Genomic DNA, 13,645 nt, shown 5'->3' on the forward strand with positions numbered 1-13,645 from the left:
CATGGTATATAAGGGAGGCAGTGTTCTAAAAATAAGCCTTCTTAACCCTAGCATGAGTCTGATCTCCATCACTGAAGTTTTCACTATTTATATTATTTGTTCAACATAGTATCTTTTAACAGAACATAATGAGAAAAGAAAGATTACTGTCACCAATGGAAACTGGATTAGGTTTGTTTTGTTTGTTAAAAACATTACCGTTGGGCTTCCCTGGTGGCGCAGTGGTTGAGAGTCTGCCTGCCGATGCAGGGGACACGGGTTCGTGCCCCGGTCCGGGAAGATCCCACATGCTGCGGAGCGGCTAGGCCTGTGAGCCATGGCCGCTGAGCCTGCACGTCTGGAGCCTGTGCTCCACAACGGGAGAGGCCACAAGAGTGAGAGGCCCGCGTACCGCAAAAAAAAAAAAAAAATTACCATTATTTGTGTGTGTGTGTGTGTGTGTTAATTCCCAATTTGGGAAGTGAAGTAGGGATCTAAAGTATCTCAGAAATAGTAAGCAGTATGTCGGAAATATGTATTAAATTACTACTTCTGTATTAATTGTTGTGTGTTAATTTTATAATGGTAGAGTATTCAACATGCAATGTATGATTTTTGTTGTTTTAGGCTGTCATTTTATCTCAGCTGCTCAGGTGTCACTTAATAAATAGATAAATGCTTAACTATTAAAACTATTAAAATGGAATAATCTCTGTAAAAAAAAAAAGAAAAAACATTACTTCAACAGTTGGAGTTTCTCTTTACTCTTATTTCTCCCAAAGAGCTATTATTTTTTAAAAAATCAAAGACTTTTCAATCAAAACTTTTATGAAGAGTGGATTTGATTCCCAATCAAATTCCTTCTAAGTAGAAGCTTTGGAGTCTAGTGTGAGGTCTAGGGGACTTATTTTGAGTCTTTGAGATGATTGTGCCAGCCCCCAGCCTGAAGAAGAGAAGTTGTAAGAACTGCCATTAATCGTTATGCAGCCTACTCTACTTACGTATGGCTCTGTCAGTACCAATAGAGTTGGACTTTTTTTTTTTAATAAATTTATTTATTTTATTTATTTATTTTTGGCTGCGTTGGGTCTTCGTTGCTGAGCACGGGCTTTCTCTAGTTGCTGTGAGCGGGGGCTACTCTTCCTTGTGGTGCACGGGCTTCTCATTGTGGTGGCTTCTCTTGCTGCGGACCACAGGCTCTAGGGTGCGCGGGCTTCAGTAGTTTTGGCGCATGGGCTCTAGAGCGCAGGCTCAGTAGTTGTGGCACGTGGGCTTAGTTGCTCCGTGGCATGTGGGATCTTCCCAGACTACGGGTCGAACCCATGTCCCTTGCATTGGCAGGCGGATTCTTAACCACTGCACCACCAAGGAAATCCCAGTTTGACTTTTTGAACCAACTATTTTGAGCTTGTCTTAGAGCTCACTTTAATTAAACTTTTATTCTTAAAGGACATAGACATAGATCATCACCTTCCATTTCCATTTTGTGTCTATTGTTTTGTTATAAAGTACCAAGTCCTACATACCTTGGCTCCTATAGGTAGGCTTTAATTGTATTTATTTACACACACACATACACATGTACAGTGTATTTTTAGGCTGATAACATAATACTCGTGTAAGCTTATACACCATTTGGGAAGTAACTTGATAATCCTACGAAGCTGACTTTCTCATACCTATCACCCAGCAATGCCAAGAGAACCACTCGTATACACAAGAAAACATAAAAGGACGTTCAATGCAACATTCTTTGTAATAGCAAAATATTTTAAACAACTTAGTTGTTCATCAATAGAGAAATAAATAGACTAGAGATCATATAGACCATATACATGGAATTCTATATAACAGTTAATATTAATGAATTAGATTTTAATTATAACCATGAATAAATCTCAAAAATATAGTATTGAGTGAAGAACTTGCAGAATGCTTAATAGATGATGATACCATTCATATAAAATCTAAAAACAGAAAATAATATATTATTTATATATATATACATACATAATAGAAAATATAAAAGCTTGTTTGGGAATGATACACACCAACTTCAGGATAGTGGTTACCTCTGGAGGAAATGAGGAAGAAGGGGAAAGGAATTGGGAGGGGGTGCTTTTCCCTGTATCCGAAATATTTTATTTCTTCCACAGTAACAGCAAAAAGATTTAAATCAGATTCAGCAAAAAGGTAACATCTGTTTAAGATGTTGAGTACTTGAATATGCCAAATTATTTTCTTTATAGTTTAAAAAGTTAAAGAAATGCTTATTCACTGTAGAATTAAGAATGAAATAAAACTCACATGCAATCTCACCATAGTGAGATTTAAATCTAACTGACTGAAGCAAGTTCCAAACCTTTATCAGAGGCTATTCTCAGTTAAGCAATACTGTGTTTAAGGGCTGTCAAGTTGAATTAGTTTTTAGAAGCCTAACAATCCAACCCCATTGTGGCTGCTGTGATGGTTGAAACCAGAGGAAGAATTCAGCATGATCTTCTGAAGTACAACATAAAAAATTTAAGCATGCCAATAAAAGCCCAAGTAAATAGTATAGAGAAATATGGCCTAAAATGTGAATTATAACATCAGTCAGGAAGCAGTAGTGGAATTGAGCCAAAATCATGAGAACTCTTAATGTCTTTTTTCTCTGAGAGTAATACAAGCTGTCATCACATTTCTAGATCATTCAATCACATAAAGTATAGTGTCCATCTATACAGACAACTAAAAAGGAGTTGCACACAGTTCTTATTTGAGTGATTTCTGTTACTGCTGTTCACCACAATCAGAAATTTTCAATGCTCTTTTTATATGTTGATGCTGACATCTCGCTAACTAGGGAAGCTGATAGGATATCTGGTGAAGAGGACAAAAACAGTACTGAGAAGTAGCATCACACCTAGTAACATGTTCACACACATAGAAAAGAAACAAAACAAGAAAAGCCCAAAGCCTGAAGAAAAGCCCTATCCTGGCTGGCTAAACTATGTATGAGCAGGGTGTAACACAGAGGTATGACCAGTTGTATTCCTCTAGTAATCCTGAACAGACATTATTCTGCATCCATCTAAAAGGCTATGCTTCAGTCACTGTCATTTGAAACAGTATATTGTTACCCCTTCCAATTCTCCTAATTGAAATTATTTTCAGTATTAATAAAATTTTCAAACATACAGAGAAGCTGAGCTAACAACAGTACCCTACCCCTAGATTCTACAAAACTGATCGGTGTTTGTAATAGTATTATTTAATTAAAATCTAGAATGGCAAGATTTCTATACATTTTTCAACAGTTAGTAATCACCAACTTCCCAAAACGTAGTAGATACAATAAATATTTGTCAAAGGTGAAAACACTAATAACTGCGGCCCCACATATTTCTGGCAATATATAAAAGATATTCTGAATAGATAGAGGACATTCAGCGTCCCTTGACTCTATATCATTAAGTATTTATTGAGAGCCAGATCCTAGAGAGGACGTTAAATAGCAAAAGATGAATAAGTTATGGTCCTGGCCTCCAGGAACTCACAGTCTACAGAGAGAGGCACATATGTAAACAAATCCATGCAATACAATGTGACTAAAAAGTGCAGTGAGGGCCCAGAAGAGGAAGCAACTCAGTCTTGGAAATCAGTAATGCTCTCATAAAAGGAGTACATGCATGGCCCAGGGCCTCAAATAAGTGGAATTTTGTCCGATAGAGAAGATTTCAGATGCAAAAGCTCAGCAATATTAACAGTACACCACAGGTCTGGGGAAATGGCGAGAGTGTAGGGTAATAGGTTTTCAAGCAGAAAGTTGATACCTGATTTGTTTTTAGGGAAAGAACTCTGCCACCAGAAGAAGAGTTGAGGCTGCAGGCAAGCAAGTAGACAGGCAGAAGTGCCTCACCTCTCTTACAGCCATGAGAATGGAGCCATTTTTTTTTTAGTGTGTACTGCATAACCACACCAGTGATGCAATAAGCCAGATAATAGTCCCTCTATAACTGAACTTAGAGCCTCGTACCACCCACCTGTCTGCTTACAGTTCTGCCAACCAGTTATTTTTTTTTTTTTTTTTTTTTCTTTTTGCGGTATGCGGGCCTCTCACTGTTGTGGCCTCTCCCGTTGCGGAGCACAGGCTCCGGACGCGCAGGCCCAGCGGCCATGGCTCACGGGCCCAGCCGCTCCGCGGCATATGGGATCCTCCCAGACCGGGGCACGAACCCGTATCCCCTGCATCGGCAGGCGGACTCCCAACCACTGCGCCACCAGGGAGGCCCAACCAGTTATTTTTTATGATTCCTTCTGATTTCTCCCTTCTTACTCTATAAAACTACTTTCTAATACTAAGAAACGGTTGAATTAGTTCCTTCCTCAGATCATGTGAGAACATAAAGAAGGAGTTTCTCTAGAGATAAAAATGAGAAAAAAAAAAAAAAAAAGAAAACGCATCTTGTTTTGTGCTTATATCTCCTGTAGCTGACACAATGTTGAAATATCTTAAGCTTTCTGTAACTCAGTGAAACATTGAAATATTTAGGAAGTAAAGTGAACAGGAATGAGTGATCTATAGGATATGGTGGATGTGAAAATGGAGATCTGCAAGAATGGCTCCAAGGTCTCCTGGTTCTGGGTGACCAGGTGGATGGTGATGTCATCACCTGAGATAACAAATATCTACAGGATGAATGAGACTGGGGGAGAGAAGAGGTCATGAGTTCATTTCTGACAGTAAGTTGGAGTTGTCTGCTAGTCAGTTGATGTGCTTCTTAATCTTGAAAATCTTCGTATATAATCTAGGTGAACTTTTGATTCACAGAGCCATGAGAACAACCAGAATTGTTCCAGTGCTGAAAAATAAGTTGGCTAGCCCAATTAGCCAAAATTTATAATGTTTAGAAATTGTTTATTCAGGGTGTGCTTCCCTAGATATATACTGTTTGGAACTTATCCCTTTTTGGATTTATTTTAGCTTGATTCATGTAGCATCAAAGGAACAAAGAAATGATAACTAATAACTCTGTCAGTTAAGTTAGAGAATTAAAAAGGACATATGCTAGAGGTAATGAGGCTGGGTCAGGGTGGGGGGAATAACAGAAAAAAAAGAAAAAAAAAATCTAGACCAGAAAGAAGATAGACATCCTAAAAATAATTTTAAAGCTTTTTTTTTTTTTTTTTTTTTTTTTTTTTTGGTTAGTGCAGTGGGTTTTCTTTTGCTTTATTTGGTTTCGGTATTTTGTTTGTCTGACTGTGATCCAAGTATCTACATTTATTTAGATTTATATATTGTATGTAGGCTTATTTGACAGCCCAAGTTCGTTCTTACAGTAATGCAAGTTTTCATTTGGGGATTGTACAGTTAATATATTATTAATTTAAAAACCACTTAAATAAATTTGGTTCCCCTGCTATTTAAAAGTTAATTTGTCTCTTCATTGGGTTCTGTGATAAATTTTAAATTCCTCTCCTCACAATGTAGAAATAACCATGTATACCTCTTTTGCCTTTTTATAGCTATTTTCTAAAAATGATTCTTTTGTGCAGAAGCAGGAGTGTTTTATGCTATTGTCATAACAATTCTAAGTTTGTCAAATTACAAGTTATGTAAAAGACTTAATTATACACTGTGCTGCAGTTGAGCCAGAATTATAAAATATGTGTGTGCGTGCTATTTTGACAACCACAATACATTTTAAGGAAAAATAATATCATTTAAAATACCTTCTTTACCATGTTAGTCTTCGGCAAGCAGAGAAGGGCTTTTCTGAAGTGAGATTAGACAATAGAGCCAACTTCATTTTTTATGCACGTGAACGGAGAGGGCTTGAGGTTATTAGTTGAAACCGAGTAACCTTTCCAGGCTTTCATCTCTTTCTTTTCAAATTTGAATATGAAAAGCATATTCAAGTCAAAGACCATCACTTTAATGACATTTGGCAGTCATTTGATTTATTAGGTTTTAGAAAAAATTTTCCTTTAAATATTTCATCATACTATGCTAATCCTAGTAATATTGCCAGCTGCAGCCTTGTACCTGTATTAGTGGAGACAGAATGGTGTGGAATTTTCTCTGTCATCCTAGTAAAATTTCCATGAATCTACTGAATAATAAAATAACCTTATTGAAATATTCAGATTTAGGTTTTTAGTTAAAGTGTCTTAGAATACATAATAAAAGAAAATGTCTTTTGAAAGAAGGGGGTAAAATTACTTCATCAAATATTGAGGGGGTTTGCCAGCAATGGAAATTGTTCTTTCTGGGAATATTTTTACAATAGGGTACCTATGCTTTTCAATTTGATTAATTATATTATATACTTTGAAATATAAAAATAGTAATCACTATGGTGAATTTACATACTGATTTACATCTGACAATGAATTCCTAAAAGTTGGTTATATAAGCAGGTCTTAGTATCAGGGTTTTTAATTATTATTTTAAGTTATATAATTTATAGTAGGATACCTCTGAATTTAATAAAGAGAGATTTAGTAAGGGGGAATAAAGAACAATTTTTAAATTGTAAACATTTAAAATCAAATGTAAACATTTAACCGAGGAATTGTCTTGGTGTGATCTAATTTTTAAGTCATAGTCTATCATTTGTTTTAAATTATTACTCAAGGAAACATATGTGACTCTCATATAATGTTTGTGACACCAAAATCTATTAAATAAGGATTGAGATGAAAATTACACAAATATATATTTTTAGTTAATTCTGTAAAAATGAGATAAAAATAAATTACAAGAAAATGTGTTAAATTCGATAAAAATTTTCTTTCTTTTGTTTGAAAACTTACTACTTATTGAATGAAATATGTTACGGCAGATTATATAAGAGAATGAACTGTAGCCCTAGTTAATATGGATTCACATAGCTACTTATGTTAGCATAGTAGCTATAAAGTATCCAACAGGCTTTGATCTCTGAATAACCAAAACTTTCTCAGGTACCGTAGAGTAAATAAAAGCAGTGATAAACATGTATTTCATTACATAGTTTGAAACAAGGCCAACTGATACATGTCATTCTGAAAGTAATCGGAGATGAAGATCTCATAATCTTAATTCCTGATGGACTACTGGTGGGGTATTTATAGCCTCAAATGTAAATCAGGAGACTATTGCCGTGACACTGTTAACTTCAAACCCTGGGGCATTAGAAGCTCATTCTCTCTCTCTCTGTCGTGAATAATCTATCATGTGTAACTAGACAGTAGGGTACAATACCTTGCAAAAAAGAAATCAGTGAAGGCCACTGCCTTTATGTTTTATTTAAAATTGATAGTGGAAAAGAGTGAAGGATTTTTTGTTCGTTTTATTTGTTCTGTATCTTTTTTTGTTTTTGCTCTTTAAACAGCCATCAGAAAATATTCGGATTGAGATCATAGCTCTAAGCCTTAATGATTCTCCAGTAACTGCAGATGATACTATCCAGCGACTATTCATTGAGTGCCGATTCTACAGTCTTCCTGCTGAAGAGACACCTGTGTCGCTTCCAAAACCCAAGAGTGGGCAGTGGGTCTACTATAACTATAGCAATGGTAGGTATGGTATTTATAGTATAAACTTTTATCTATGAAGGAAGGAAGCCAAAGGAACAAGGAAAAAGTACATTTCTCTAATGTTCACATAAAATCATGAAAGTGTTGTCAGAATAGATTAATGAAAGTCAAACCTGTAGCATAAGGATTAATAAATTAAATTTAAGGTACAGTTGGCCCTCTGTATCCATGGGTTCCACATCTTCAGATTCAACTAAAATACGTTGGAAAATACTTGGGGAAAAAAATTCCAGAAAATTCCAAGAAGCAAAACTTATATTCGCCATGCATCGGTAACTATTTGCATAGTATTTACATCTATTTACATGGTATTAAGTTTTATAAGTAATCCGAGATGATTTAAAATATACAGGAGGATGTGCACAGGTTATATATGCAAATACTACACCATTTTATATAAGGGGCTTGAGCATCCTCAGATTTTGATATCTGTGGGGTCCTGTAACCAATCCCCCTCTGATACTGAGGGACGGCTGTAATGCTGAAGTTAAAAGAAAACGAAAACAGGGGGAAAACAATGTTTCTAGGTGTTCCTGCTATATCATAGAAAAATGCCACCTGTGTCTACAATTGAATTTAATCAAAAAATATGATATTTCAAGGAGAATAAAAGTACTAGTTTTTTTATCATATGATTCTAACAATTTAATGGCCTAATTATTTCTGCATTTCTGCTCAATGTCATCACATAGATGTTTTTACAATATACATGTATATCTCTCCCAGTATCTAGATGCTCAGGATTTTAATTGAGGGATATAAGTTCTTAAAATACCTTTTCATTTTTTAGCCCACACATCCCTTCATAGCAGCAGACAGGTTTTCTCTTTTAGGGCTTTACCTATCAGCTAGTTCATATGAAAGTAGACCCAATAGGCACCCTGTAAATTCTTAGATCAACCAACTTTAAGACGTTTTTAAGGACAGTATATATCAGTGTATAATTAGAGGGGAGTAAAAAGATCATATCAAGCTGCCATGACCCTAAGTTAAAAGTGCTTATTAAGTTCTTCAAGAACCCTGTATTAAAACAAACCAGAAAGATGGAGTGTTGCATTATCTTTAGCCAAAAAGGCCATCTCATGCTAGTTGAACACCAATATTTTTTTCTCACCAGTTTTATAAATTTCATTTTGATCAACATGTATAATCATGCTATTGTACAAATGCTCATGGTTTGTTTGTTTTGCAGTTGGCATTTTTAGAAACGTGCTCATTGCTTGAAACAGTAATCATGAGTATCCAGAGATCTGGTCTAGTCTTCCTCGTATCTACAATTCTTACTAGTTACGAGAACTTGGGCAACGTGTTTCAATTTCGTGATTCCCTGTTTTATCTGTTGAATAAGGTGCTAAGAACCCTTCCAGCTCAGATTCTATAATTCTGTGATAACAGGTGGGTTGAGAAGTCACATGGGAAATAAGTAACATGGTCAGGACAAGAATCTGATTTCTCCTTCCTGTCATTGACTTGATCTAATAGAACATTTCCAAAAATATTTTCTCAAGCTTCCTAGAGATCTTTTAACTGCAAAGTATCAGAAAAGTAAGCCATGATTACGATATTATTAGTAATGAAAAAACTGTTTAGTCAACCAATTTTTAAAAATTATTATTTCTTCTTTTTTTTTTTTTTTTTTTTGGCTGCATCAGGTCTTAGTTGCAGCATGTGGGATCTTTCCTTGCAGCGCACAGGCTTCTCTCTAGTTGTGGCGTGCGGGTTTTCCCTCTCTAGTTGTGGCGTGTGGGCTCCAGAGCACGTGGGCTCTGTAGTTTGCAGCACGTGGGCTCTCTCGTTGAGGCGCGTGAGCTCAGTAGTTGTTGAGCGTGGGCTTAGTTGCCCCACGGCATGTGGGACCTTAGTTCCCTGACCAGGGATCGAACCCACGTCCCCTGCATTGGAAGGCGAATTCTTTACCACTGGACCACCAGGGAAGTCCCTAGTCAACTAACTTTAACGAAGGTACCACCCAAGAAGAGAGACGAGCCCTTCTGGTTTTTGTATTATTCGTTGTAAAGAGCAGCAGTAGACTGTTTGGTTGGACTGACAACAAAATTGTTTTTTAGAAATTGGTTGTACATTGAGACACTTGGCGATGCAGCAGAACAGAGGTTTCCATTTGCTTAAGGAGCAATGCAAATCATTCTTTGGATGAAACCTGTGATACATGCTCAAGTATCCTGAATTTTGTACATTCTCACATGGTGACCTAGGTCTGTTTGGGGCTTTTTGTTGGTTTATTGGTTGGTTGGTTGGCATTGATTTGGTTGTTTTAAATGTTTTCCTTTTACTGCAAGATACCCTACTATCTAAATGGTATTTTAAGAGTTGCTTATGTTTCTAATGAATTAGTCATTTGATATCAACAAGAAAACCAGTAATCTATTAGAATTTAATTCATTAGAAGTGTTTACTGTACCTTTCTGCAGCTTCTATTCCTACCTATTGAGAATTGACTATATAGAATTTTCAAGGTTAATTGAAAAGAATTTTAAGGATATTTATCTGGTGGGAAGGGAGAGGAATGTACTTTGTGCTTAGAATCAAATAAATGCTGTTTTATATCTACTGTATCTGAAAAAATGAAGTCCTAGATCATCAGCAAATTTGAGAAATAACATTAACCTTGGAGAAGGTTTATTTTTTACTTGAGTAGGACATACTGAAACTGTTTATTTTTAAATTACTACGTTTGCATCTCCGTCATTGCAGGAGAATCTCCTTGAATCTTTGGTTAATAAGTAACTGTCTCACTCATCTAATTATTGTAATGATTAACCATTCACTTGTTATTTGATATGAAAGGTCAATATAAATGTAGGCTTATATCTTCCAAATCTTATTAAATGTTAATGAAAGTAGTTTTATTTCCAAACTGACGTTTTAATTGAGACAGAAAATTTAAAGGACAGTTAGTACATGCTGTCTCCTATTTGAACACCATACCAGACGAGAGGTTAACCAAACGTTGCAATGATTTTTACCCTGCATTATGACTTGAATCTATTCAAAAGGGATTTGTATACTGAGGCCTAAATTAGGTACATAAAATGAGAGGTTTAGACTAGTGATCCCCAGGATTATTCATAGCCTAATTCAGTCTCTTTATTAAGAGGTGTTAATACCAGTTTCACATACACAAAATATATATCTTTTTAGGGCTACTAATACTAGAAGAAAAAAAAGAATCAACGTTGAATTAACTTGCTAGACACTGGTAGCAAGAACAAAACATTTGTATTTTATTGGGCTTGAAAAATTTGCTTGGAGAACGCTGAGAAAGCAAGAAAATAGTTTGGAAAAGAATAAGATTAATGGTAGGTCAATAGAATGTTGTCTGGGCTAAATAAAGTCTTCTAGGGAGTTGACAGTGGGAAGAAAAAAGATTAATGAAATCGTCCAAAGTTTTTATGAGACTTATACAGATCTAGGCCTTTAGTCTCTGAGCACTGAAGGGTCTATCTGTTGGAACAATTAAAGTTTAATGCAGAAGATGAAAAGGATGCAGAACTTTAGATTTTGTTACTAATGGGAGGAAAAACTTGGCAAAGATAAGGACTGGGGGGATGATAACACTTTAACACAAAAGTTATCTTCAAGATTATCAACCCTTTATATAATTAAACCATCTGCATTTCTTCTGCCAAATGACATTGATAAAGAAAATAAGGATTTCTCCAGCCTGCAGAAGTGAGGGATGTGTTTTTAATGGTAGACAAGTCAAGATCAACTCAAGTATTTAGACTACTGGTTTGTATCTTGTTTGAGACATATGCTTTCAGTAAATTTATGTCAAAATCTAGCAAGTCCTAAACAAATGTGATTTCTGATGAGAATGAAAGGTAAATAGCTTAACTTTTGGAGAGTTCTGATACGTTTCATAATCACCAGAATTGCTTTTTAAAGGATGTATTTCAAGTTTTGAAATTGTAGGATTTTTTTTAACCATCTAATTCAGAACACCAAATGGATGTCCTTGGAATCATGACCTAATTAGAGGTAACCAAAGTGTCTCTATCTCCCACATGTTTAACACAAAAAAAATGTTTACTACTTCCTGATCCTTTTCAAAAATCAGGCAAAGGAGTGTTGGGCCAAAACGTTGGTTCTCAGTGGTATCCTGACCAGCAGAAGCAGCAGCTGGGAAGATATTAGAAATGCAAATTCTCAGGCCCTACCCCAGACCTACTGAATTAGAAATGGAAGGTGAGCTCAGTTATCTGCATTTTTAACACATCCTGCAGGGATTCTGATGCGCATTAAAGACTAAGAACCATTAGGCTAGATTAAGATCCCCAGTCTAGGCCTTGTTTGTGCAAGCAGGAGAGCTGTGTAGTTCTAACTTGGTACACTTTTGGAGAACCAAACTCATCAGTAAGTAGCTTGAGTTTTTTCGAAAAGGAATTTTTTTTTTGAAGTATAGTTGATTTACAATGTTGTGTTAGTTTTAGGTGTACAGCACAGTGATTCAGTTATAGATAGATAGATAGATAGACAGACAGACGGACAGTTAGGTATCTTTTTCAGATTCTTTTCCCCTATAGCTTATTACAAAATATCGAGTATAGTCCCCTATGCTATACAGTAGGTCCCTGTTGTTTATCTATTTTATATATAGTGGTGTGTATCTGTTAATCCCAAACTCCTAATTTATCCCTCCCCCTATCTTTTCCCCTTTGGTAACCGTAAGTTTGTTTTCTATGTCTGTGGGTCTGTTTGTTTTGTAAATAAGTTCATTTTGATCTTTTTTTTTTTGATTTCACATGTGAGCGATATCATATATTTGTCTTTATCTGGCTTACTTCACTTAGTATGATAATCTCTAGGTCCATCTATGTTGCTGCAAATAGCATTATTTCATTCTTTTTAATGGCTGAGTAATATTCCATTGTATGTATGTACCACATCTTCTTTATCCATTCATCTGTCAGTGGACGTTTAGGTTGCTTCCATGTCTTGGGTATTGTGAATAGTGCTGCAATAAACATTGGGGTGCATGTATCTTTTCGAATTATAGTTTTCTCTGGATATATGCCCAGGAATGGGATTGCAAGATCATATGGTAACTCTATTTTTAGTTTTTTAAGGAACCTCCATACTGTTCTCCATAGTGGCTGTACCATTTTACATTCCCATCAACAGTGTAGGAGAGCTCTTTTTTCTCCACACCCTCTCCAGCGTTTATTATTTGTCGAAAAGGAATTTTTGAAAGTGTTCAGTCAAGAGAACTGGTTAACGCGCCTGGACCAGATGTAAATATCTAAAGCAATATCCCTTTAAGAAAGAGTGAAAGGAGGGTGAGATGGCCTCTCTTGATACAGTGATGGAATTCTCTCTTACATCCCAGTCTGTGCTAACAACATGGTTGAAGCTTAAACAGCAGGAAGAGCTCTGGCTTCATGTGGAAGAAGGAGAAGGTATAGCATGGAGGTTAAGAAGGCAGGCCATGGGGCAGACCTTCCTGGATTCAAATTCTAGCTCCACCACTTTCTAACTAGGTAACCTGAGGCAAATTACTTACCTTCTCTGGGTCTACTTAATCATCTATAAAATGTGGGTCAGCATGGTTCTTAACAGATTTGATTGCAGTAAGGAAAGTATTGAGTGTAGTACATAGTACATAATAAACATCGCTCAATAAATGGTGGCCACCACTATTTTTGTCTTCGTTAAGAGAATAGGATATACAGTGTGCTGGTCAACTGGATGAAGCAGAAGGTGTCACAACTATACCATTTTTTTTACCAATTTCAATGGTAAAGATTTTTTTTTTAAAAAGTTAAACATAGAATTGCCAAAGATTTAGCAATTGTACTTTTGGAAATGTACCCAACAGAATTAAAAGCAAGGACTCTGACAGATGTTTGTACACCATGTTCATCACAGCATTATTCACAATAGCCAAAAGGTGAAACCAACCTAAATATCCATTAAAAGACAAATGGATAAACAAAATGTGCTGTGTTTGTATGTATGTGTGTGTATGTGTATATACATGTACATACAGGAACATTATTGAGTCTTAAAAAGGAACGAAATCCTAACACATGCCATAGATGAACCTTGGAAACATTATGCGAATTGAAATAAGCCAGACACAGAA

General features: G+C 35.9%; 1 protein-coding gene across 1 annotated transcript in view; it reads left to right on the forward strand.

Annotated features, from left to right (window-relative positions):
* Positions 1-13,645, forward strand: part of RPGRIP1L (RPGRIP1 like) — a 99,529-nt gene that overhangs the window by 73,457 nt on the left and 12,427 nt on the right. Inside the window, exon 23 of the mRNA XM_082607936.1 lies at positions 7,338-7,521. Coding sequence (XP_082464062.1) covers positions 7,338-7,521 — 184 coding nt within the window. The remainder of the gene's footprint in view (positions 1-7,337; positions 7,522-13,645) is intronic.

This window comes from Mesoplodon mirus, assembly GCF_964341445.2.
Source record: "Mesoplodon mirus genome assembly, chromosome: 19".
In the NCBI taxonomy this organism is placed as follows: Eukaryota; Metazoa; Chordata; class Mammalia; order Artiodactyla; family Ziphiidae; genus Mesoplodon; species Mesoplodon mirus.